This window comes from Plectropomus leopardus, chromosome 10 (assembly GCF_026936395.1).
Source record: "Plectropomus leopardus strain MGB_pleo_1.0 chromosome 10, ASM2693639v1, whole genome shotgun sequence".
Classification (NCBI taxonomy): domain Eukaryota; kingdom Metazoa; phylum Chordata; class Actinopteri; order Perciformes; family Serranidae; genus Plectropomus; species Plectropomus leopardus.
In genome coordinates, this window is record NC_142185.1 from 37,201,699 (window position 1) to 37,229,602 (window position 27,904).

At 43.4% G+C, this 27,904-nt stretch overlaps 1 protein-coding gene across 1 annotated transcript; it reads right to left on the reverse strand.

The window, feature by feature from the left end:
* Nucleotides 1-1,167: 1,167 nt before the first annotated feature.
* LOC121948890 (bone morphogenetic protein receptor type-2-like) lies at nucleotides 1,168-25,039 on the reverse strand. The gene is made up of 19 exons (XM_088083819.1): nucleotides 24,775-25,039; nucleotides 23,620-23,737; nucleotides 17,856-18,038; nucleotides 17,517-17,726; nucleotides 16,789-16,896; nucleotides 16,600-16,691; nucleotides 15,943-16,176; nucleotides 14,147-14,261; nucleotides 13,562-13,722; nucleotides 13,332-13,479; nucleotides 12,461-12,597; nucleotides 12,145-12,281; nucleotides 11,217-11,409; nucleotides 10,961-11,033; nucleotides 10,056-10,135; nucleotides 9,830-9,952; nucleotides 8,966-9,163; nucleotides 7,569-8,784; nucleotides 1,168-7,362 (listed from the first exon to the last, which is right to left on the reverse strand). The coding sequence occupies exons 2-19, from the start codon at nucleotides 23,672-23,674 to the stop codon at nucleotides 7,043-7,045; spliced, it is 3,783 nt and encodes a 1,260-aa protein (XP_087939945.1). The 5' UTR covers nucleotides 23,675-23,737; nucleotides 24,775-25,039; the 3' UTR covers nucleotides 1,168-7,042.
* Nucleotides 25,040-27,904: the final 2,865 nt, after the last annotated feature.

A 27,904-nucleotide genomic window follows, 5' to 3' on the forward strand; every position in this document is an offset into this window, starting at 1 on the left:
AATGATCCACTCTTATTTTTGGCATGTTTATTACATGGAAAATTAATATGCAACAATTTAAATTTAATTTAATTCATTCAATTTAATTAAAAATGTAATACCAAAACCCATTCACAAATCTCACAATTTTAATATTTTACGGCCTCCCTCAAAATGTACACACTATGTAAGTAACAATGTAAAAAACTGTGACAAATCAGAATGATCCACTCTTGTTTTCGGCATGTTTATTACATTGAAAATTGTCACTTATATAAAAGAGTAACTTTTCAGTTTCAGCATTTATTATTTATTCATTCATACATCAAAAATTGACAGACAAGAATGTGAAAAGTCAGTCCAAACTCCATTTACAAATCTAACCATTTAAATATTTTCCTGTCCCCCTGAAATTTTCCATGTTTTGTAGATAAAAATGTAAAACTTGTAACAAGCAAAATTATCCACTATCAATTTGCCATGATTATTACATTGAAAATTCATAAGATGAAATATGTAAAAACTTCATACTAAACTCTAGTTGCAAATCTAGCCATTTTAAAAGTTCCCCACCTCATTTAAAATGCACATGCCTTGTAGGTGAAACGGTTAAATATGTCAAGGTGGATCCACTCTTCAGTTTCTCTTTATACCAAAAATGAACCTGATACTGTATAAAATGAACAGAAAGTAATTACAAATACCTTTAACAAATCTAGGCATTTTAATATTTTCCTGCCTCTGGTTCTCCTTATAGATGATAAGGAGACCTTAGTGCCCACAGTAAAAAAAATAATTAGATTTGATGTGGGAAAAGATCTAGTGATGAGTTTAGATGAAAATGTGTGGCTAGACATCTGCGAAAGAATTAATTTCTCATTGACAAGTAACAAATCAAGAGAGGAAATTTGAAGTTTAGCCACACATACATTTTATTTCACTCCTAAAAAGATGCATCCAATTTCCAAAGAAAACGAACCCAAATTTCAAATATTCAAAACTAAGCACGGAACATTTATTTTTAAATTTATTCATTTAATATATATTTTTTAGGATTTTTATGTATTTATTTTATATATATATATATTTTGTACACGAGATGCCCGCTCTACCAGGTGAGCTACTGGACCATCATCTGTTTTACAGCTGCTCAAACAGTAAATCAGAAAAATATAAAAACACTGTGACTCTTTGATCCTCTGCACTTTATTCATGATGAATCATTTTCATGATAATATTCATGATCGAGTTATTGGATTTACACCGTGTTGGGAGGAATCTCAGCATGAACCATGAAGGACTTTACAACGTGCTTCTGTGAAACAGTCGGAGGATTGTGAGAATACGACAGTCCGGTGGTTCTTGGTCCCATATCAGAGTACACGGTGTGTAATGATGTGTACAGAGTATTTACACTACTGCAAAGTCCATACTCTCATACACACAAATAAGAAATACACATGATAATAACAACAGACATGAAATTCAAACCTCCCCAGAGGACACAGCAGGGAAATCTGATGTTTTTAAATGTACTATATACACTGTTAGCCGTGGCAGAAACTCGTCCTGCATCGTTACTGCATCTGCACTGTCTGAAATATTAATAAAACATTTGGATATTAGAAAACAGAAATCATATAAATAGCATTTTGGTGGTGTGATGTTTCATGCAGGAGCTAAACGTGGTTTATTCTGTTCATCCTAAATGCAGAAATACAGATGTAGATCCTTTTCTTAAAACACTGCGATAACTATATGACTAGAAACTACAGTAAATGACTTTTAAAGGGATAACCCGCCAGATTCAACGCTTTCTGGCACATTTCCAAGGTAAAAGTGAAGAACTGATGTTGGCCCTTTTCACTCCAAACCGTTAGCAGTAGGCTAACCGCTAGTGGGATGGTTACCCGTTAGCAAGAGGTTAACCGTTAGCGGTAGGCTAAACGTGTTTTCAGACTTCAGATGACACACATTTTAGAAGTGATGTGATTTTATATTTAGTCAAAGCAAAAATAAAAGTGGATGCACATAAGTAAAACAAAAAGGCTGGAGATCATGCTGAGTCATGAATCCAATCTGATCCTCAACACTGAAATGAGAGCGCTGTCGTTCGAAGAAACGGAGCGTGTAATCCGAGTACATTCTGCTGCTCCGAGAGTGTGATGCTCTGAATAACAGAACGTTTAGGCTTGCGAAGTATTACAGTATACCAGGATATCCTGGAGGTTTATTTTTTCAATTAAATTATAAATCCAGAGGCTCCCAATTCTATTAAACTCACTGTATGTAGTACACAGCACGCACCATCAGAGCTCAGTCTCCAGTATCTACTGGTGGAAAACGCAGCTGAGCTGAAAGACACAGTGACCTAGTGGTGGAGGGAGAAGTTATAGGACTGTAAACAACCGGAGGCCAGCAGGCAGAGAAAGACGGTGGAGAATAACAGCATGTTTATAACCTCTTACTTGGTGAAGTAAGGATTTATTTGAACCAAACCGGAGCTGCTGATTAGTGTGGACTTAGTAACTAGATTTTTAACAAGAGGAACCGAGATGGTTTGACTGAGTTCTTTTTTGTTTCTATTGAGTTTTAATGTAGTGTCTTTTCTGAAGTCTTCAATTCAACTTTTAGTTAACAAGGTTATTACGTTTTGACAGTCTTCAGTGACCGAGAGGAGAAAGTTGAATTCAAAAGGTGGGCAATTTTTTTTTCTGTTTAATAAGGAAATTAGGTGTTAGAACATTACTTGTCGCAACACTTTGTGGGATTCTATTTGTCAAAATTGGTTGAGGTGTGAAGGTATGAAATGTACCGCCCAAGCCTATAGGTACATTCCAACAGTTTGTTGGAGCGAATATTTCCAAACAAATCCGTAGATTCAAGCTGACCACAAACACGCTTGTTGCATACGTTGCTAGTTAGGTAGCAAGTGAAAATGTGTTTCGTACTCGTTCTGAACATACCCGAAGCTTCCAGAGCAGAGCTAGCTAAACCACAACTAACTTAACAAGAGTTAGCTAAACCAGGGCTAATCACAGTTAGTTAGCTAAATCAGAGCGAGTTAAACCAGGAATAGCTCTGCTAGGACTAGCTAAACCAGAGCTATCAAATAACAATGGCTAAATTCACAGAGGTTATCCCTTGTTCCAGAGAGCAGTTAGCACTGTGGCCTTTACAGCCTTCTGTTTGTAGAGTTTGCATCCAAAACCAGTTAGTTAGTCCTGGTTCAGTTAGCTCTCGACTGGGTCACACTGATCTGCCTTCACAAATTTACATTTAAAACAAATAACTGTCATCCATATTTACATATTAGAATATCTAAAAACGGTACAAACAGTAGAAAATACAAAGATAACAAAACAGAAATACATTAAGAAGGCATTTGAAAATGTTATTAAAGGAAAATAACAACGGTGTGATCATATTTGCTGACAGTTGTGTGTGGGTGAAGAGAGAAATACAATTTTAATTTTGTGTGTGTTAAAACCAATCTAAAATTAAGGACAATAATATAAAAAGTGTGTAATGCTTTCTCAATGTTAATACCAGTAAGTGAACTTATTTTACTGTAGTTACAGGTGTGTCGCATACATATCTTAAAGATTATAACTTTGCATTTATAAAATCAGCCATTCAAAAAAAAACTTTTACTATGGATTGACAGTGACTTTGTAACAACAAAACATAAATATAAAAAAGCAGAAAATGGATTGACTCATAATTCAGTCCAAGTTAGTATCTCAAACTTCTCCTGTTAAAAATGTCTCAACAAACTCCATTAAAAAAATCCTACATTTTAAAATGTTCCACTACAACTACTACTAAATGCATATACTTTTTTCAATAACAACATAAAAGTATAAACTTCACCAATATGATTTTCAGACCTCCTGACTCACACAGACCATCATGTTTCAATTGAATGAAATTAAAAGTACATGTTTAGCATCTAAAACATCTGGTAGATAGCGAGCAGGTCGGGCCAGTTTACACTGCAGTTACACTATAATAAAGTGCTGTGGATAAATATTTATGAGATGAATTAAGTGAAACAATTGTGCACATTGGCGACCCCTGGTGTCAACTTGTGGTAACTACTGCTTTCGAGGGCTCGTGAGAAGTCGTCCGCAGGTTTACAGGGAGGTCTGAACAAGATAGTCTTTAATTAAGTCACTTTCAAACCAACTTTCAGACACTGTTGGATGATTTAATGCCATTTCAAACCAAGCACAAATCTTTGTCCAAAAATTTGCAAAAATAAAAACTGATTTCGTAGGTTGGGAATGCTTGAACGCATCTGCAGAACATGTGTGCATTGGGAAAATATTCAGACTGAACCCAATTTTAGTGGATTTCCATATGCTGAAAAATATGTTTGACCGATGACATCTCTCTTTTTAACTGATGTCATACCTCCATTTCACAAATGTGCAACTCTTTGGATGGCTAAGGACCCGCCCTACTCTCTTGGTTCTTGTTATGTTCATTGGTTAGATTGGTTATGTTCAGGCAAGAGGAGTGGGATTGGTTAGGGTTAGGTCAAAAATGTCAGGGTATGCCAATCAGAGGCAGAGTAAGGCGGGCCAATGCTTAGCTAAAACAAATTAACCCCCAGGTCACAGCTCACTCATGCCCAATATGGGGAGATTGTTTTATCAATCTGGTCGACTGGGGATACAATGACAATGCTAATGTAGCTGATGTGCACATGTTGATGTTATATCTCCATCAGGAAGCAAGGCTAGCCACAACAGCTAACATTAGCTTCAAATTTGGGGTCCAATTTGTTGTTAAAATTAACCCCTTAGAACAATTGTCACTCTGGTTAGGTAAGTGTTGTGAGGAGTCGACATGGGCACTATTTGGGAGGAAAATCATTTAGAGGAAAATGGCACAGCAACGCAGATAACTCGATCTTAACCTTCTAGGTGATAAATCGTGGTATCTAAACTTGCCTGAGTTTCTTGAAGACATTTTATCTTTCATCCAAGAGGCTTATTTGGTTCTGACTGAATGGTGGGGAGTTGCAGGGTGGAAGTTCTTTCCAACTCCCATGAAGATTCTCAGTTATTCAGGTCATAGCAATTCTAGGTGCTCAGTCTAAATTAAACTTGAGCTGATGTGCATAGCTGTCCTGCAGGAAATTCACAAGTGGGTTTTCAGCATCACTGCATTGGTGAGAAACAGCTTTTAGTCTGAAGCGTACTGAGACCAGTGCACCAGTGTTCTTACTAAACTGGTAACTCACTGTAGGATTGATCTCCGTCCTAAATTCAATAATCCAACAGACTTTGGATGGTTGGTGACGAACATGATACAACATGTAGAAAAGACAGCTTTGGAGTTGTTCAAAGGCGTATTTTGTTTGTTGGATCAACTCTGTCAATCGTCAGACAGATTTTCCTCTCATCCCTTTTCATCTTATGCTCGTCTTTAAATATATTTTAAAAAAGAAAAAGAAAATGGAAAGTGTTTCAGCCTAGATCAGCATTGCAAAGTTACCTGAGGAGATTGTACGTGGCTGACACAGGTGACAAGGTTGATGGAACAAAGCTTATCTCTCTGTTTTCTTTCTTCAGATTTTGTCTCTTTTTCTTTTCCACTTACTCTCCTCTTCCAGCTCTAACATAGCGGTCAGAGCTGACCTCACAAGGCAGTTTAAACTACTTGATAAAAGAAAGTGCAAATTAGAAGAACAAAGATTCCCCAACAGTAACATTGATTAATCTGAGCCAAACACAGGTGAAGGGATCATGAGCTGACTGCATAGCTAGAGTAAAGGTTTAAAGCAAATCATCTAAACACAGTATAAAGACACAAGAAACGCAAGAGAAGAACTTCTTAAATAAATGTCGCTTTTACTATTGTAATTGCACGAGGTATCCAATATGGTTTGTTAGTTTCCTAAACAATGCTAACTTTGTTTAAAGTGCTTTAAAAACATATGACTACTGACCCCAGTCCTCTCTGGTCACACTGACTAGATAATTCCACTGGCCAAAAGCTGAATCATAGCAGAAACACAAATATCTACCAGAAAGGTGCTCCCTTAACATCACAACCAAGCCCTCAGACAGGATCAAGATCACACCCACTAACAACTGACCACACCCATCAACCACAAGGCTGGTCCCAACAAAAGCTAATCATCTAGAAGCAAGGAATTCCCCTAGCTGTACCAGTGACAGGATTCTGAAGGTCTTGGGGCAATTTTAGGTCTCAGATCAGATCAACAACACACCTGGCCACCATTGGCCACAAGAGTCAGTAGTAGTAGTAGTAGCCCAAATGTTTACCAGAAAGAAACTTCCTTCACCTAACCTTCAACTGAGATCTTTGGGCTCCTTGTACCCTGGTGGGGTCAGGACCATACCTATAAACAACTACACTACCCACAAGACTAGTTGCATCTAGAGACCAATCATCAACAACTAAGGGAGTTCCCTCACCTCACCAGCAACAGGACTGAGAATCTCTTGGTCAATTTTAGTCATCAGATAGGATCAATGACACATCTGTCCTCCACTGTCCAACATGAGTCACAGTGGGAGCTCAAAGCCATACCTATAAATAGCTGAACTTGCCACAAGACTAGCTGCAACTTGAACCAACCATCTAGAAGTCAGGGAATCCCCTCACATTCATTCACAATGTAATTTAAAGATGGGCATTTGCACTACACAGGCAGGGTCAAAGTCGAAGGACAGATGGTCACAGGACTGACCCACTCTGACGCAATCCTTTAGAAAGTGTCCAACTGAGTCAAGAAAATGTAGATACAACAAGAAATCCAGACGCCAGCTCACTGATATGTAAATTTTTTTAACAGTCCTATAAGCTGTTTCATGCCACATCCTGTGACTTTGTCAAAAAACTTCAACAAATCAACATGGTGACCTGGGAGCCTCTTACAGTGGGCCATTTTCTGTGCCTCAGGTCAGTGCTGGGGAGCCTGAACAGTGCGACAGTCAGTGATCTCAATTTTCCACAACAAAATAGAAGGAAGACAAAGTAGGGAAAAATGAATCTGCTCTCCTTAAAAAAACAACAAAAAAACCCTTTAGAAGCAGGTCATTCCATTAGGCTCAGATGTTGTGGTCGCTGTGGCTCCACCTCCAACCCAAAACACAGCCATGCTGGATTTCGACTGATTGATCTTAGGGATGCCAATGCTTCCTGCTCTGTGAAGGCAAGAGAACTGGGTCTGGCTGCTGCTACTACCACTGGTGTTGAACTGAAAGTCTGGGTCAAGAGCCGTATCCGTGGAAACAACCCACGAGGCTGGACGCCATTTTTTCAGAGTGTACGGAGTCTTAACACGACGTTTTATTTTCTCTCCTGAAGCGCTCAGACTGCCATTATCTGTCAGAGAAACATCATCTGAGGAAGAGTAGGGAGGGGAAAACATTATCAAACAAACAGATGGGTGTAATTATTACAATCAAAGGTACTGAACACTGTAGGAGGGGTGTCATGTTCCTAAAGGAACATATGCTGTTTCTGCAGACCTCTACGCCATCAAATCTGAGTGGTGCAGTGGGGCTAGTTATATGACATCAGTTCTCAAACATTTAATGTTGACTCACCTGATGAGATGCAGGGTGAAGACAGGTCCAGGGAACAAGGACGCTCACGCCTCTTGGCTCTGGCCGGTTCCAGAGCTGGAGTTTGTGGATCTAAGGCTAAACTCTGTAGAGCTGTAGGTTCTGCAGCTGACACTTCTGCAGGAGCACTAGATCCTGAATTTTGAGTTTCTGGAGCTGGATGGTCTGAGGCTGGAACCTCTGAAGGTGAAGCTTTTGGATTCACTGGACCTTTGAGGACTGGAGCTTCTGGATCTGAGGCTGGAACTTTTAGGGCTTGAATTTCTGAATGGGGGATAAGGGCATGTAAATCTAGGGGTTTTGAAGATGAGGCCGAGGTGAATTGGTCCTGTGCTTGTGAAGCTGGGGGTCCTGGGGCCTCTGGGACCAGCACTGGATCATTTAGTGAGCCTGAATCCGGTGGTCCACTTCCTGGTAGCTGTGCAGTGGCAGTGGAGTGGATCAGATGATCCTCTAGGCCTCTGGATCCAGGGGTCAGCACTCTCTGAACACATGGGCCTACACCTAAGTCAGTGGGAGGGGCCTGTGGTGTTGGTTCATGGTCAGATGGAGCCCGTTCTGCTGGACCAGAAAGCAGAATTTTATTTTCAAGATTTGACACTGGAGCTGTGGCGGCAGATCCACTCAACTGCTGACTTACTGGATGTGGCTCAGGTTTGGGACTGCTGATGCCCCGCCCCTGACTGACCTCTGAACCAATCATCCGTTCCAGGCCACACTCTAAATTCTGGATCTTTAGGTTTGATCCCAGTGCTGTCCTATTGTTGTTGTTGTTGGAGTTTGAGCCTCGTCCCGGCATGATGCTTCCGGCTCGTGACTGATGATGAATCAGGTGAGAAAGGGGTTCGCTCTCAGCGGGTGGCTGTTCTCTTCTCAGCAGTGGTTCATGTTCATCAGGACTGGAGTTGAGCAGGTTCATACGATTGTCCTCTCCTCCCATCAGCTCCCCCTCCACCTTGTCCTCCTCCTCCAGCTGTGGCCCTGCCGGATTGGTTCGACCTCCTCCGATCAGACCATTCGTCACCAGTGTGGGGACACCTGCACTGTAGCTGTTAGCGACCACCGCTGTCGAATGGGCTCTGCCTGCCGCTGCGCCGCTGCCTCTTGTGCTGGTGTTGTTAGTCACCGTGGTTACTGCATGGGGCTCTACAGCTGTGGCGACTGTCACCGTGTTCATCTTAGCGACACCTGTTTCCACCTGAAACACAGAATATTCTGGATTAGTGAGGACAGTTCCACTCCTAGTGGACAGATACAACTCCAAGGCTGAAAGATTTAAGATTTATCCCTCTAAACATCAACAGACTTCAGTGCCACAATCTTCCCCTGCAGCTATCTCAATGATGGTGAATCAGTCCACAGATAGTGCGTGACTATACCTGTCTGTGGTTTGACTTGAGCTTTCCTAGTCTGAGTCGAGAAGCGGTCGAGGTGGTTTTGGTGAGGAGGTGGAGGCTGGTGGGCCTCTGGGGCAGGTTCTGCTGTTTGGGAAGGGGGTAGGTGGAAGAGGAGGAAGGGATATCAACCTCACCGACACCTCCCAGTTCACCCTGAATTGCCAATGCAGAGTTGTTCACCTGGAGGAACCACAGGAATAGATCTCCGGTTACCATTCAAGAGCAGCCACACAAGAAATTCACTAAAGTACCGGGACCTCTGTGGTGACTGTAGGTAGGGCTGGGTATTCAGTGCTCCCTTAGGGTACATACGATTAGGTAGTACCAAATCATATCAAAACTTTCCTCTCAAATGATACCTAAATTTAATTGTTTTTGTACCCAGATCTAAACAAAATGACTATTGGTATGGCTTTGCTCACAACTATTCACTGCAAGCATTTTTCAATTTAATGTAACATGCGGTTAGCCCACTACCGCAGCAAGTATAACCCCTTACTTAAATTAGCTTTTCCTAGTGGAGTGGGATTGGTTAGAGTTAGGGTAAGAACGTCAGAGTAAGCCAGTCAGAGGCAGAATAAGGCGTGCCATTTCTTCACTATCACAAGAAATGAAAACTTGCAGCCCATACAGTCTGAGGTGGAGTGGAGTGAAGCATAGTGTATCTGACGGAGCCAGCAGTTCAGTGTGCAGAGATAGTGTCATTTTAAACATCAAAATGTTTCCAATTACATGCGGGGTATCGAATGAAACACTCTACTGGTATCTGGATCACTTAAAGGGCACTGGTGTTAGTACTGGTGTTGTGTGTTTTTAATGGATACCCAGCCCTAGTTGCAGTTATACCTCAGCAGTTTGCCGTATCTGATGGTACAGCAGGTTGGTAGTTTGTGGTTCTGTTGATCCAAACTGTTTCTGAGAATGTTCCATCAAGTTTTCATCAGAACTTTCCCTCAAGTTCTTATCGACCTGCAGCGACGGAGACGTGAACAGGTGTCGACATGTTAACAATGTGTCAGGAGAGAGGTTGGCTCAGAGAGAGACTGCAAAATTAAGAGGAGAAAGTAAAGACCTCTTTGGGATCGAGTTTGTTGGCCTCCAGGTCTTCTTCAGTCAGCTGCAGGCAGACGGGGACACTGGACATAGCACCACCTGGAGGACAGCAGGGACACAGCGCTCTCTGAGGACATGTTCAAATAACTGTGAGGAAGCTAATTACTCAACAAGTGCAAATGTGTCCACTCTAGCAGACTAACGTCACATCACAACTGAAGCCAGCTAATAGCTGGCAGCAGCTAGCCTCCTGCCCGTGACTCAGCACATGTTGAAATGACTCAGCACATTTTCATATGACTCAGCACATGCTGAAATGACTCAGCACATTTTCATATGAGTCAGCACATGTTGAAATGACTCAGCACATGCTGAAATGACAAGAACCAAAAGTAACATCTACTAGGAATCACTGCTAACATTAGCAGGCTTGGCTTGGAAAGCATATTTTCTGCAAAAATCACCAAAAAAAAGAAAAGAAAAAGAAAAGAATCACCAAAAACTTTCAAGGAAAACATTGCCATTTTCTTTTTTAATTACCAAAACTTTTTAGAGAAGAAAAAAAAGGCCAAAATTTTATATCCCTAAAACAGTTAAAGTAAATAAAAATCACCTCAAAGTTTTCTTTAAAAATTGCCAAAAGTAGTACTGTACTGCAGTTACTGTGTACTTACACTAAAACTATATTTAGTGTTTACAGGGGTTCTTTTTCGTTCAAGTTTTTCCTTGGGTGATGTGAGGGTCTGAGGGCAGAGGGATGGTGCCTGCTGTAAAGCCCTCTGAGGCAAACCATGTTTTGTGATAATGGGCTCTATAAATAAAATTGACTTGACTTGACTTACACTAAAACTGCAATAAGTGTTTACTTACACTAAAACTGTAGAGTGTTTACTTATACTAAAATCGTACTTAGTGTTTACTTACACTGTGACTCAGAGATGGTGCAGAGGGTGGAGGCTGGCGTCGGGGCGGAGCTGTCTGAGCTGGATGAGCGAGCCTGACAGAGAGAGATGAATAAATTAATTGGATGGTTTATTTTGTTTTTGTCTGTCACTGGTTGAACTTTCCGTAACTGTGATACATGTTGTACCTGTGGTACCTGTGGTACCTGTGGTACCTGCTGTAGCTGTGGTACCTGCTGTAGCTGTGGTACCTGCTGTAGCTGTGGTACCTGTCTTACCTGTGCCTGCTGCCGTTCGTAGTTGATGGAGTTTCTATTCTTCTCGGTGCCGTCGGCTCCACTCGTGGTTGTCTTGATGACCAACGCTGGGTGGCCATCTCCCTGGAGATTCTTGACCACGCCCACCTGCATATCCTCAATGTAGGAGGAGGCGGAGCCAACCTGAGGAGGCCAGCCCACCTGAGACAGATTCCTGAGAGACAGAGACAAGTTACTATGTGTGTACCTGTGGTTGTGTACTGCAGTGTGTACCTGTGGTTCTGTACTGCGGTGTGTACCTGTGGTTCTGTACTGTGGTGTGTACCTGTGGTCCTGTACTGCGGTGTGTACCTGTGGTTCTGTACTGCGGTGTGTACCTGTGGTTGTGTACTGCGGTGTGTACCTGTGGTTCTGTACTGCAGTGTGTACCTGTGGTTCTGTACTGTGGTGTGTACCTGTGGTTCTGTACTGCGGTGTGTACCTGTGGTTCTGTACTGCGGTGTGTACCTGTGGTTCTGTACTGCGGTGTGTACCTGTGGTTGTGTACTGCGGTGTGTACCTGTGGTTCTGTACTGCGGTGTGTACCTGTGGTTCTGTACTGCGGTGTGTACCTGTGGTTCTGTACTGTGGTGTGTACCTGTGGTTGTGTACTGCGGTGTGTACCTGTGGTTCTGTACTGCGGTGTGTACCTGTGGTTGTGTACTGCGGTGTGTACCTGTGGTTCTGTACTGCGGTGTGTACCTGTGGTTCTGTACTGCGGTGTGTACCTGTGGTTCTGTACTGCGGTGTGTACCTGTGGTTCTGTACTGCGGTGTGTACCTGTGGTTCTGTACTGCGGTGTGTACCTGTGGTTCTGTACTGCGGTGTGTACCTGTGGTTGTGTACTGCAGTGTGTACCTGTGGTTCTGTACTGCGGTGTGTACCTGTGGTTGTGTACTGCAGTGTGTACCTGTGGTTCTGTACTGCGGTGTGTGTTCCCAGCAGTGTGAGTTCACACAGTCTCTCCTCTGCACACTGAGCAGTGAGTCGAGCTTCAGCGTCCTGATCCCAACAGTCCTCCATCGTCTCCTTCAGTGAACGCAATGCCTAAAATACAAAAAGTATTACTGTCAGTACTACAACTCAACATCACTACAAGTACAACATCATACAGATGAGAACAGGTGAGAACAGATGAGGACAGGTAAGGACAGATGAGGACAGGTAAGGACAGGTGAGGCCAGGTGAGGACAGGTGAGGACAGGTGAGGACAGGTGAGCACTGACCAGGCTGTTCTCCTTCCAGGCTTCAGGGAATCTGGGTCTGAATTTCTCTCTGGCGACGAGGATCTGCATCTCCTCAAAGGTCGGGTGATTCCCGAGTTCAGCCTGAAACGCCAGCTGGTATTCAGGGACCGCCTCACCTGGACACACGGACAGGTACATCACACTGCTGTACTACACTTGTGCACCTTTCAGGGTTCATACACATTTTTACCCATTACCAATTTACCTCTGAAATTATGTTGTTTTTTTTTTTTAATTTAGTAAAGTTTTTTCTTTAAAAAAAATTGGCAATATCTTAATTCCAAAAAAATGGCATTTTTTTCATCAAAGAACTTTTGGGCAATTAATTTTTTTCATTAAAGCCTTTTGGTCATATTTAAAGAAACAATTTTGGTGATTTTTTTCTTTGAATTCACAGATTTTTAAAGAACCTATTTTTAATGGAAAAAAACAGGTTTTTTTTCATCTTTAAAGATTTTTGAAATTTTAGTGATTTTCTTTTAAACATGTTTTGTAATTTTTGAGGGCGTCTTTTTTTATGGTGAGTTTTAAAGGAAAATAATTTGGTGTTGTTTCTATGTTGTTGTTTTTATAGTTGCTTTTCTTTAATATTAGCTTTTTCTTTACATTTTTGTAAAAAGATTTTATTCTTTTGGCATACTTTTTCTTATTTTTCTGTCAATTTTAAAGACAAAAAGGCATTTTTTTGTCTTTTAAGTTTCTTGTAGATTTTTAAAGAAAAGAGCGTTTTTTTTCAGTAAAGGGAAAATCTTCTTTTAATCGTTCTTTTGAGGAAGTCATGTCCTCTCATGGCATTTGCTGTCTGTGTGTTTGCTCTGTGTTTTTTGTGTGTGCTGTGTTGCACAGTTACCTGGGAACAGGTGAGAGCACCTCCTGAAGCTCTCCCAGTAGAGCAGCCCCAGAGCGTAAACATCCACCTGCTTCAGAGCCGACTCACAGTCCCTCAAGTTCAGAGCGCCGCCCAAAACCTCTGGTGCCATGTAGCGCACCGTCCCCACCTGCCGACAGACACACACACACACACACAGGTAAACACCTGTCTCACCTGCCACATGTCCTACCATAATCACATGACCTGACCTCAGATATGGCCATGGTGTCATCGTCTCCGGGGCGACAGGGCCGGTTTCCCGTCAACCTCATGGACAGACCGAAGTCGGCGAGGACGCAGGACAGATCGGCTCGCACCAGGACGTTCCTGCTGGTCACGTCTCTGTGGGCCACAGCTGGTTTATACTGATCTGAGAGGCAGAGGACAGGGATGTGTGAGAGGACACAGAGGACAGACAGTCTGACTGCTGCTGCGCTCTAATACTTAACACCAGCAGCCCTGGGACAGACACAGACACAGACACAGACACAGACACAGACACACACACACACACACACACACACACACACACACACACACTGTAGTCCCACACATACATACTCACTACAGCACTAAAGTTGGACAAAGTCACTATTACCTCTTGTTTGTTAGATCAAAACTACAGTGAACATCGGTTTTAAAAAATATATATTTCATTTAAAACCTAAACACACACATACACGCACACACAGATAATAATAATTACAATAATAATAATCATCATCATCTAATAATAACAACAACAACAACAACAACAACAACAACAACAACAATAATAATAATAATAATAATACCTCCTCTGTAGAGATCAGTGTGCAGGAAAGCGAGTCCTCTGGTCACACCGTGAGTCATCCTGCAGCAGGTGGACCAGTCCACTGTGTGGACAGACAGGTAACGGGACAGACAGCCCTGTAAAACACACACACACACACACACACACACACACACACACACACACACACACAGAGATAGTTGTTAACGTTTAGTTTTGTTAGTTTTTAAGCGAATATCAAAAACTTCAACCTGAAGAAGACAAAGACAGATTTCTTGTTTGTCTGCATATAATGACAATAAAATAATATGTGTAATGTGTCAAAGTAATAATAAATAATAAAACAATGTGTGTGTGTGTGTGTGTGTGTGTGTGTGTGTGTGTGTGTGTGTGTGTGAATGTGTGTGTAAGCAGACAGTCAGCGGGTAATGACTGTCTGACTGCTGCAGAGGAATGCAGACCAGACATCACACTGTGTGTGTGTGAGTGTGTGTGTGAGTGTGTGTGTGTTTGTGTTTGTGTGTGTGTGTGTGCGTGTGTGTGTGTGTGTGTGTGTTTGTGTGTGTGTAAACAGTGTATGGTTATAAACAAGTAGCTAAAACTGTTTATGTGTGAGTTTGTGAATAAAAGATAAACATGATAAAGATTTGATTTGGAGTGTGTGTGTGTGTGTATGTGTGTGGGTGTGTATGTGTATGTGTGTGTGTGTGGTCAGTGGCTCCAGACAGGAAGCAGGACTGAAGGCGCCGTCTTGCAGCACAATAACATGATTAATGGACAGTCAGCCCCCCCCTCGGTGGTTGCTGGCTGTATTGCAGGGATCATTTTCCCCCTCGGACCTCCGTTATAATGAGCCGTCTGCAAACAGCTCAGTGAGGACTCTTTGTGTTCTCAGTGTTTGATTCATAGTGGTTTGATATTTGTAAAAATTTCCTTAAGCCGAGAAAAGAGATTTAAATATGGGTGACATCATCACATTGTAAAGCCGGGGTGCTGCAGTTCGGCGAGGGTGCCATCCACAAGGAGAACCAGAGCCGGCTGCGAGCTCCTCCCAAAACTCTTTTCTTAGCACCCCCCCATGTTGGTCTATAGATAAGAAATCACCATGGCGCCGTGGCTGCTGACCACATTCAGCTGGATGCACGCTGAGGACGTAAACCAGGAAGACAGAAAGCTTTTTTTTCTCCACTGTAATGAAAAGGAGCATCTTTACATCTGGCATCTTGTCATTATAACTGTCCTTAGTGTTATTATTATTGTCATTGCATAATAATTATCCATGAGTCAGACAGACCAGCGCCCCCTGCAGGCCGTTTCGCGAACTGCACGCATGACCTGAACACGAAGCCTCCGGATCATTTCTCTCAACAGCGGTGAAGACAAACATTGTTAGTTTAGCGCTGGACGGTACAAACAAACATCTGCTTCACAGTATTTTTACACAGACTCAGTATTATTACAAGATTTTGGTGGTTTCACAGGGATTCACTGTATTTTTGTTTCCTTTCTACGAGTTTATAGTGGCTAAACTTTACTGTCAGAAGTTTATAGATGATAAAATCACTGTGATCATTATGGGGGGAACACGATTCTCTAAATCCACAATGCAATTAGATTTTTGATTTCAAGGTCACGTTTTGATTGGAGATTTGATTTAAACTTTTATCTATCAAATGCCGATTAGTAAAGTTCAGCAGGTTGTTGGTTTTACGACAACAAACAGAAACCTGCTGATGTTCGAGACTCAATAAAGAAGTGAAATCGTGGTGTGGTAACAGTGGGAGAAGGCAGCCCCTGCCAGCTGGTTGGGTCTCTTACATGCGGGTAGAACTCCATGATGATCAGGAACTCGGGTCGCCCGTCGCTCGTCGTCCTCTCGTCGGCGGTCAGGAAGCGGGCGATGTTGTCGTGGTGCTGCAGCAGCGGCAGGCAGTAGATGGAGCGCTCGTTGGCGTAGTTCTGCCGGTTGGCCGAGGTGAAGAGTTTGACAGCCACGCAGCGCTCGTTCAGACAGCCACGAAACACCGTGCCATAACGGCCCCGACCAATCAGCTGCCAGGAAGAAGGAGAGCGCCGTTAGAGAGACAGCGGTGTCCCTCAGGGTTCATATTTAGATCCTCTGAAATTCAGGTTTCAAATGTTTAGCCTCAAAGAGAGACGACAGACGTTACTGTCATCCATCTTTACACAGAACCGAACACAGAGGAAGGTTCCTCGCTGAAGAACGAGAGATCGGACCAACAACAAACAACACAATACGAGACAAGCTGCAAACATGGTGCAACAACAGACACACATAAACACAGGAGGAGTGAACATAATTATATTAACTCTGGAATTAACCCTTTGAAATACTGGAACGACGACAATCAGTTTCCTTGTGCTGAATTCACACACCTTCCACACACATTTAAAGCTTCGAAACTTGAGAAAGTGTGTGTGTGTGTGTGTGTGTGTGTGTGTGTGTGTGTGTACCTCCAGTAGTTTGAGGTGATCCAGGTCGACAGCAGCGTCGCTGTTTGCAGCCTCCATCACATCCAGAGCTGACAGACTCAGTTTCTGTTTTCCTGAACACACAAACAAACACACACTCATTATTATTAATTACATACTGTGTGTTCAGAGTGTGTGTGTGTGTGTGTGTGTGTGTGTGTGTATGAGCACCTTTCATCATGCGGTATACCAGGAACAATGCCACAATGAAGATGGCTGCTATGGCAACGGTTACCAGGGCGATGAGCACCGTCTCCTCCCTACGCAGCGGCTGGCGGTCTGCGGGGTGATGACATCATCAGCATGACATCACAAGTATGACAGAAACATGAAGGCAGGTCGATTTGAGGACAGATACACGGAGAGCTTCTTCAAAAAAGGAAATGATGTCTTATAAAATTAATAATAATTAGGGGCTGTTTGTTGTTCATGGGGGGGGGTGCAAAAAGGGCTGGGAGGGACTTATTTTTTTATTCTGGCTAAGGGAAGGGACATACAACTTTGCTGCATTTTGTTGTTTTTTAATTTACTGCATATTGGTTTCTTTAAAAAACAAAAATTGGCTTAAAAAACTAGCAATAGTTTTTTTTTCTTTTCTTTTTTTTTTTTGTCTTTTTTCACAGCCAGTGACTGTAAAAACAGATATTAGTGGTAGATTTTGAGTTTTCAGCTGGTCCTTGAACACATCATGTGGGAATCAATTTATTCTCCATCTCATTTAAAATGTGTCTAAAAACAAAGTGTTTTGCACAAACTAACCAGCAGGACAACAAGCGTGAAAAACCACCGAGGTTTTTTTCAGCTCCTGGATTTCAGCTTCAACTTTGAACTTTCAAAACTTTTCTCGTCAAACGGTCCTACGAGGCTCCTGATTGGTCAGTGCAGTGTGACCCGCTCACCTGTCTGGCTGTCATCCCGTCCATCCGTCTTTATCAGCCTGAGGGCAGGGGTGTCTGCGGTGGGCGGGGCCTCTGTGAAGTTGGCGTTGCAGAGGTCCCGGTTGCAGCAGCAGAACCTGTAGGAGCCCTTCTGGATCAGAGATGGTGTCGCTGTTACCAGGCAACGGTCGCCATTACACTCCTGCTGGTTGCCAATGTGAGTCCAGCAGCCTGGAGGACAGGAAGTGGGTTTGGATGTGAACATACCCTCCAAAGTGAAATAACCTGTGTGTGTGTGTGTGTGTGTGTGTGTGTGTGTGTGTGTGTGTGTGTGTGTGTGTGTTTGTGTGTGTGTCTCACCTTGCTTGACCAGCTGTATTTCCCCGTCTGGTTTCTTTTCCCATAGTCCATAGCAGCGGGAGCCACGGATGCAGCGCACTGTGCCGTTTTCTTGCACCACTCCTCGTAGCTCATTGGTTGGCCCGCTGTGAGGCTCCACCCCCTGGTCTGCGAAGGCGCACTCTCTGTCCTCCGACTGCAGACCTGAACACACACACACGCACACGCACACACACACACACACACACACACAGAGGGTTATTTCATCGGTTTAGTTTCAGATTTTCAGTTGATTTTCAGTTTCCACAGTCAGCCCCGCAGAGCCAGCCCCACAGTCAGCCCCGCAGAGCCAGCCCCACAGAGCCAGCCCCACAGTCAGCCCCCCAGAGCCAGCCCCACAGAGCCAGCCCCACAGACAGCCCCACAGAGCCAACCCTGCAGAGCCACCCCCACAGAGCCAGCCCCACAGTCAGCCCCGCAGAGCCAGCCCCACAGAGCCAGCCCCACAGAGCCAGCCCCACAGAGCCAGCCCCACAGAGCCAGCCCCACAGTCAGCCCCACAGTCAGCCCCACAGTCAGCCCCGCAGAGCCAGCCCCACAGTCAGCCCCGCAGAGCCAGCCCCACAGAGCCAGCCCCACAGTCAGCCCCGCAGAGCCAGCCCTGCAGAGCCAGTCCCACAGAGCCAGCCCCACAGTCAGCCCCGCAGAGCCAGCCCCACAGAGCCAGCCCCACAGAGCCAGCCCCACAGTCAGCCCCGCAGAGCCAGCCCCACAGAGCCAGCCCTACTGAGCCAGCCCCGCAGAGCCAGCCCCACAGTCAGCCCCACAGAGCCAGCCCCACAGAGCCAGCCCCACAGAACCGGTCCTACTGAGCCAGCCCCACAGAGCCAGCCCCACAGACAGCCCCACAGAGCCGGTCCTACAGAGCCAGCCCCACAGAGCCAGCCCCACAGTCAGCCCCGCAGAGCCAGCCCCACAGTCAGCCCCGCAGAGCCAGCCCCACAGTCAGCCCCGCAGAGCCAGCCATACTGAGCCAGTCACACAGAGCCAGCCCTACTGAGCCAGCCCCGCAGAGCCAGCCCCACAGTCAGCCCCACAGGGCCAGCCCCACAGGGCCAGCCCCACAGAGCCAGCCCCACAGAGCCAGCCCTACTGAGCCAGCCACACAGAACCGGTCCTACTGAGCCAGCCCCGCAGAGCCAGCCCCGCAGAGCCAGCCCCACAGTCAGCCCCGCAGAGCCAGCCCCACAGAGCCAGCCCCACAGAGCCGGTCCTACTGAGCCAGCCCCGCAGAGCCAGCCCCACAGAGCCAGCCCCTTAGATGCCAGTCAGAAAATGATCTAATAACAATTCTTAGCCTCAGAGTTACTTTTCTGCATGAGCTGAGAACTGACGTGAGAATTCATCGTTTTGAGTGGTTTTCCGTTTTCTGTGGTACGTTTGTTTCGTAAATGAGGGCCGTTATTGGCGTAATGAACCAGGTGTTATTCAGTGTGTCCTCTGAGTCCGTCCACGCTGTGATCAGATATCAGTATGTAGAGCAGGTATCAGCACGTGACCAAGGTCCTCGTGTTGTCTCTGCGCAGGACGTCCACAGACACACACAAAGACAGCAGCGTCTCTGCGTAGAGGACGCTGACAGCTCCAGACAATGATGTGTTTTGTCGCAGTGAGAACAACAGAGCTGCTGCCTCAGGCTGCTGGTGTCCTCTTATAGAAATCTATTAACCCAATGTCCCAACATCACGTCTCCTGAACTCATGTCTCTCAGGACGCTACACTTTGAGTCCTCTCTGTTGATCTGTGTGTCAGACTTTGTGAAAAATCAGGAGAATTAACCATGAAGTGAAGCACAGAGCAGATCCACTGAGTGACTCTCCTGCCGTCACCAGCAGAATCACCAGGAAAACGTCGCTCCTCCACAGCTAACAGGGAACGTTCCCACAACATCGGCTAATGTTACCTACAAGCTGCAATAATGTTTTAAAGAAATCATATTAATCTAATTTTCAAAGGATGTTTTAAGGATGTTTATCATTTCAAATAATGTTCCTGTGAGGTTACACCCTGACTACTACTAACGTTTGAGCTGCAATGTTGTGAGGATGTTTTGGTGATGTTGAGAGATGACAGATCAGAAGATGTTCTTTTATAAAACATTCCCACAATGTTACATGAGAACAATGGAAGAACATTTTCGATGCAACATTCAGAACATGTTATTGAGGACTGAGATTACACAACATTTTTTATGAAAATGTGATGTAATTTGAAAATTGACATTTTTTGGTGTTTATAGAAATTTACCCGAACTTTGAGAAGAATGTTTTGGGAACTAAAAGAAAACTTGACGCTGAAAACGTCACTAAAACACTGCATTAGTCGCACTGCACCATTCTCAGAACGCACCATTCTCAGAACGTTTTTGGAACTAAAAATGTCTAGCTGGGCGGTCAGTGGTATGTTTTTATGTATTAAACTCTGTTTTGTGTCTCATTTTTACTTGATTTTATGTGACAGAAGGGTTTGTCTGTCTGTATTTATTGTCGTAATAAAGTTTCTGCTGCCCTCTTGGCTGCAGCTCACTCCTGAAAAACAGACTTAAATCTCAATATCACAGATTTGGTCAAAACTTTAGTAATATTTGGTAAAACCTGATAAAACACAACGTGGAGCTGACCTTGTTTCCACTGACTGATGTCATGTGACTTCTCCTCTGATAGCATCCCAGTAACCATGGCGACGGATGTTCAAAACATCAGCAGCTTCATTTCTATTGCAGCCACCAAACTAGTCGTCATTATTTCCAATCCGAGGCCACGTAGGCGTGTTATGGAGCCGTGATGGAAAGGCGAGCCCCTCATACGTGGGAGCGTCCACGTATGAGGGAATTCTGGGAGGTGTAGTCCACGATTTCAGAGGAATTGTGGATTCAAAACTTCCAGATGATCATTTTTGTGATAAATTGTTTTTTTGTAATTGACATTACAAACAAACTGACATTACATTACAAATGTAATTAGACATATTTTATATTCCCAATTTCAATTTGTGCAGTTTGAGGGTTAATTTGTTTATCAGTAACACAAACTGTGATAAACAGAGAGACAGACAGACGGAGACGCCCCCCGTTTACACACCAACACACTGCTGTCTGTGCGTCCATCTGTCCTCACTGCAGCTGGAGAACTGTGTGTGTGTGTGTGTGTGTGTGTGTGTGTGTGTGTGTGTGTGGCTGTGTGTGTGTGTGTGTGTGTGTGTGTGGCTGTTTTGTTGTTAATCATAAACAGTAGGTTGAGCAGCTGCTGGGGTTGCCGTGGCAACATGAGACATCAGACATGTAAGGGACATTTTTAAAGAGCAGGAAGTTGTCTCTGAGCCGGTTTGATGGAGGCAGAGACCACCATCGGAGGACACTGAGCTCCAGTCTGAACTGAGGACATCACACTGAGACACTAACTGAAACTGACGAAACGCGAACGATCTCTCTGACTGACCGTCAGATAACTGAAGTCATGAAGTCTTTACCGCACAAATGAATAATAAAAAAAAATACCAGAGACACTCCACAGCTAACAGGGAACGTTCCCACAACATCGGCTAATGTTACCTACAAGCTGCAATAATGTTTTAAAGAAAACATTTTAATCTAACGTTTAAAGGACATTTTAAGGATGTTTATCATTGCAAATTATGTTCCTGTGAGGTTACACCCTGACTAACTTTTGAGCTGCAACGTTGTGAGGATGTTTTGGTGATGTTGAGAGATGACAGATCAGAAGATGTTCTTTTATAAAACATTCCCACAATGTTACATGAGAACAATGGAAGAACATTTTCAAAGCAACATTCAGAACATGTTATTGAGGACTGAGATTACACAACATTTTTTATGAAAATGTGATGTCATATGTTAATGAAAAAATTTGCCACATTCCTGCACCATTCAGTGGTTGCATTTAAACGTTCTGAGAACATTTTTAGAACCGAAAATTTCTATCTTGGAACATGTTTACATGTATTTTTTTAAAGATACTTTTTAGGGTTTTTTTGCCTTTAATTGATAGGACGGCACAGGTGTGAAGGGGGAACTGGAGAGGGGATGACATGCAGCAAAGGGACGAGGCTGGCATCAAACCCGCGGCTGCTACAGCCTCTGAACATGGGACGCCTGCTCTATCCACTGAGCCACCAGGCGCCCCATGTCTATGGATTTTAAAAGTCCAGTTTGAGTGGGACATTTTCTGACACGATGGAGACAGACTGAGAGTCAGCTGATCTCATGTCTGTCCAGTAGAAAGTGTCTTTGTCCAAAACCAGTAAATCCTTCATGTCGGGGGGGGTTGACCTCACTGAGCTCTCAGGAATCTGACAGACCCTCCCCAAACTGAGACACACTCACTGTTTAGTCTACTGTAACACACACACACACACAATGAGAGGAAAGTGTAGTGTGTGTGTGTGTGTGTGTGTGTGTGTGTCTTATCAAACACATCGCAACAAAAACAAACAAACTGACTCAGACTGACTGACGACTGTGTGTGTGTGTGTGTGTGTGTGTGTGTGTGTGCGTGTATGTGCGTGCATGTGCATGTGTGTGTGTGCGCGCGTGTGTGTGTGTGTGTGCGCGTGTGTGTGTGTATCAGGAGGTAATTGCAGAAACAAATCATTAGTAAAGCTGCAGGAATGTGACAGTGTTCCTGTAAATCTCCACCCTGCTCTCTACTGTCTCTGTGAGCTGACCCCAGTGCATGATGGGAGTTGAAGTCCTTCTCATCGGTTTGTTGGACTCAGCTGAACTTCAGCTCAGAGACGTCCGTCCTGTCCCCTCACAGAGAGCCTCTACAAAGTCCCTTCTTTACAAAACCGAACATCATGTGTCTGCAGCATGCCGACACCACAGAAACTAAAGAGGTTTAACACAACAGTGTGGGCCTCTAGTGTGACAATGACATCACACGTCAATAATGATCACTGATCGTCTCTGTTATCTGGCGGCTGATCTCGTCCTCTGCTCAGAGGGTCAGGAGCTCCTGTTTTTTAAAGAGGACATTTTGGCAGGTTTTTTAGTCTCTGTTTTTTTGCAATTTTTTTCTCTAAGATTTTTGGCATTTTTTTTCCTCAAAAAAAATGGGGGCATTGTAAAAGGAGACATGTTTAAAAATGTGTGCATTGTTTTCGTAAAGATGACTTTTTGGCCTTTTTTTGGCCAAGTTTTGTGTTTGTTTGTTTTTTTATTTAAAAAAACGCATTTTTTCCTAAACAAATAGGGCTTTTTATAAGTAGATATGTTGGTGTTTTTCTGTAATTTTTATTTTTTTTGTTTTGGCAGTTGTTGGCAATTTTTTTTCTTTAAAAAATTTGGTGGTTTATTTAAGAAAGACATTTTGGCAGTTTTCTGTTGTTTTTTTATTTGTAAAATGTTATGGCAATTTTTTTTCTTTAAAAGTTTCAGGCATTTTTTTCCCCCAAAAAATGGGGCACTGTAAAAGGAGGCAATTGGCCTTTTTTTCTATTTATTTATTGTTTCTTTAAAAATTTTGACGTAGATATTTTGGCTTTTTTTGGTAAATGTTTTTGGTGTTTTTTTTCTTCTTTAAAGATTTGGGGTTTTTTTCTCCTAAAGGAATGTAGGGCTTTTTAAAAGATGACATTTTGGTGTTTTTTTCTTTAAAGTTGGCTTTTTTTCTTCAAATTTTTGGGGGTGTTTTATCTGCTTCCAGTCTTTGTGCTAAGCTAGGCTAACGGTGTATTAATGCAGCGTTGCAGGGAGGTTTGGACTGACCGCTGACGGCAGGCAGCAGCAGGACGCTCAGCACACACACTGTTAACGCAGCCATGTTGGATCCCCGTCACAGGTTCGAGTCCCTGCACACGTCACAGACGAACACACAGCATCTCCTCTGAAACACAGAAGCACACACATTTATTTTGATTTTTCACATTTTTTCAACACGTCAGAGACAGAATCAGGCGTTCACACACAGAATTCATGCAGATCATAAACCTATACGCAGAAAATGAAACTAAAATTACAAATATTCACATATGCTTAAAATGCAAAATATGAATATATTAATAAAACTGATAAACCTGCTTCATTTGGTCAGGTAAGCACACGAGCTGTCAGAAATTATAATTACCGAAAAGTATCAGAGTTATAAATAACTGTGAGACATGGCCATAATCATAAGGAGCAGTTCAGATATCACAGCCAACATCACAGCGTGCTGCTCGTTTATTGGCCGTACAGCTCTACCTGCTGCTGCATGACCAATAATATCACACCTTACAGGACCATAGTTTCCCATCTTTATTTTTGGGAGGGGGACTCTGCAGATTTGGGCCCCTCTTATGTTGATTCTATGAATACATCATTAAAATAAAACATCTAAATATGATATTTGGTATCTGAAGTCAGTCAGTGAAGTCACATTATGGTCATAAAACTGTTTTGGTGCTGAATGTGATCTTTAGGACTCAAAATAAAGAAGAATATGATCTCATCATTCTGCGATCGATAAATATCAGCTCTGATATCCATAAAATTCTCATCATGTCTCAACGGTGGGCTGATATTATCGATTAATGTGACGTAATTCACCAATAATCATCAGCTGTTTATATTTCCTCCCAGTGACCTTCATGATGGACACACCTGTGATACACCTGCGCGCGCGCGCGCGCACGCACACACACACACACACACACACACACACACACACACAGAGGCCGATCGGATCGCTGATATGATTATCGATCACCTGAGATGATCGTTTGTCTGCCGGTGAATTTAAGGGCGCGTGATCAGAGCTGAGGACGGAAGGGAGTGGCACACGCATGCACGCGCGCACACACACGCAAACACGCGCGCTCACACACACACACACACACACACACACACACACACACACACACACACACAGTGATCGGTTGTTACCGGGAGGAGGATGAGTCCGGCTCTGCAGGAGGAGGAGGAGCAGCCCGTCTGTCTGTCTGTCCGTCTGTCTGTGGCTCGGGTTGGATCTGGTCTGGTCTGTGCTGGTCCGGCTCGGCTCGGCTCGGCTCGGCTTGGTCCGGTCTGTGCTGTACAGGATGGATCCGGATCAGCTGCGGGTTTCTGGAGCAGAAAGAGAAAATGCGCAGAGGTGAAGGTGCGCTCGGTTTGTCTGCAGCGGACAGTCCGTCAGAGCCCGCGCAGCAGCGCGCACCCAACATCCGGGGGACACTTCAAAATAAAAGCACCCGCATCTAGCATTTTTTTAATCAGGCTAAAAAACCCGTGAGAGATTCAGTACAGAGGGGACTTTAGGCTAGACTGTTGAAATCTTTATAACAATAACAACAATAAGTATTATTATCATTATTATTATCATTTATTTGATTGGTGTATTTGTCTATCTGACATGGACTCACAGTAACGTTGGTGCCATAACAGTCAGACACGCTCAAGTCCCGGATGCACTGCTTTGAGTGTTCATAGCAAAGTGCTAATTTGCAACACCTATCCATGAGAGGCTTTTTGAAATTACAACTGAAAATACAGATAAAGAAGAAGAAAATAAATTATTAATTTTCTTTTATATTTTCGTCATTATGTCTTTCATTTTTTTTCAATTTATATATTATTATGGTATTTTCACTGTATCAGATATTTATACAATAAAAACTGTTGTTTTATTTATTTTTAAATTCATCTATTTTTAGACATTTGGTCATTTAATTAGGATGTGTCAGGAGTCCTTGATGGACATCAATGTGTGTGTGTGTGTGTGTGTGTGTGTGTGTGTGTGTGTGTAACTATTAATATTCATCTAAATGTGTCATTATGAAGCATCATTTGTTCACACAGAAAAACCAAACTCGGCTCTTTTATTTTGAAGGCACCTATACTCCACTTCCTCCCTCCTGTCGAGCTGCTTTCATGACTGTCTTCCTGTCCACCCAGAGAGACACACACACAGACAGACAGACAGACAGACAGACAAAGAGTAACTGAGTACTTTTACTTTTTGAGACTCAGGACTTTCTCCCTGTGCGGCTCCTGTCCTCCTTCATCTCTCAGAGAAAGATGAACTCTTCCACATTTATCTGACAGCTTCAGTAACTGAACACATTCAGATTATTGATACGAAATATGATCAATAATCAATGATGATGTGTTACTAAAGATGAATAAAGTTCAAATTCTTCTGCATCACTGCAGACGGATGATGATGTCACTGATGATGTCGCTGAGATATTTTAGTGCATGGCTCAGTTTGTGACATCATCTCAGAGAGACTTTAACCCTTCATTTGTTTCTGTTTCAATGTTTAAAAATAAATTAATTAATAATAAGAATCTGAAATATTTGATCGACCCCTGCGGTGAAAAATGATGACTCATTCCAGTCACTCTGAAAATTATAGAAAGTAGAAAGAAATAAATAGAAAATAAAATAAGCTATGGAAGAAAACTGTGTGCATTGTACACCAGTTTTCAACCCCAAATATTGGAAATATAAAATATATCTAAAATTTAAAATATTTTTTATATAAAATACACTGCGTTAGAGCTGGGTGACAAAACAATAACAATCGCATTTAACTTTTCCTCGACTGAAATATGAGATGTGATACCACAGAGTGTTGATAGCTCTCATTCTCCATCAGTGTCTCCACTAGTGTCTCCGCCAGTGTCTCCAAATGTCCGCTCCGCTGTCATTGTCCGCCAGTGTCTCTGTGTGTGTGTGACGGGGACATGATGAGAGGTTGAGGTTCACGTCTCAACGATGTGTCGTTCAAAGGTTTATTGTAATTCAGGAGGTATGAGATGTTGAGGACTGATGAATGGATTAAGTGGGATGAAGGACATCTTCTGATTTTCCTGGAGGCTGGGTAGAGGGAGACTCAGTGTGGAGGTTCTGTCTCGCCATGTGTCCACCTGAGCTGATTTCAAGCCCCCAGACGTAGCTAAAACAAGACAAAAAAGAGGTCAAGTCAAGTCAATTTGCTTTATAAAGCCCATCATCACAAATCACAGTTTGCCTCAGAGGGCTTTATAGCATATGACATCCCTGAAAAACTCACCCAAAAAAACACTGTAACAGGGGTAAAAAAAAACTGTAGAAACCTCAGGAGGAGCGACTGAGGAGGGATCCCTCTTCCAGGAAGGACAGATGTGCAAAAGATGTTGTAAATTACAATTAAATAACAAAAGGAAAGAGAAAGAGAGAGAGAAAGAGAGAGGGAAAGGGGGAGATGCAACAGCAATAATGGGAACAATAGCATGTCATATAACAATACTGATAGGTGTAAAATTACTAAATGCACTCTGACAGCATGTGACGTTACATGCAAATACTGTAGATGTCGATAAGAGTCCCATGCATATATTGATAGTGGAGGCATGACTCATAATAACGGCAGTAGAAGGTGGTGTTGAGCAGGATCACGGTATCTGCGGCGTGAGAGGTGTGAGACGGGTTGAATAAGGAGGAACAAGCTGGGTTGAACTTTGGCTCAATGGAGGTCATTAAGATTGCTGCGAATGTAAGAGCAATATGCCTGAGATGATCAGCAGCTAAGGATCTGCACAGATTGATCCAATGTGCTCAGTTTAGCAGCCGTGGATGTTGCACCAATACAGAAAAAATGGCTTGATTAGTGTTCTGAAGTTACGCCTGAAATGTGGAGGAGTTTGTAAAAATGTCTCTGGTACTACGCGTTTCCGGTGAGAACGAATGGGTGTTGAGGTGATGCGCTGGCTGAGCCGTGGCATTTGGTATTTGGCTCATATGGGCTGAGACAGGAGTCAAGGCAGAAAATGTTGATGGGAAAAGAAACTCCCGTCTGGCTTGCTTTGCGTCTTTGAAAGCGTGAATGTGAGGGAGTCAGAAGTGTGAATGGTGAGGTCAGATCGGCTGGGATGGCAAGACGGATCGCAGGCAGAGGAAGTAAAGGCAAATTCTGTGAATTTTAAGAAGCCAAAGAAAGCAGACAAGAACATGGACTCGAGGGTCAAGTCGACCATGGGGGACGGGTAGCCTGTACCGATGCAAAGGGTGAGAAGGTCAGAGGTCATCAGCA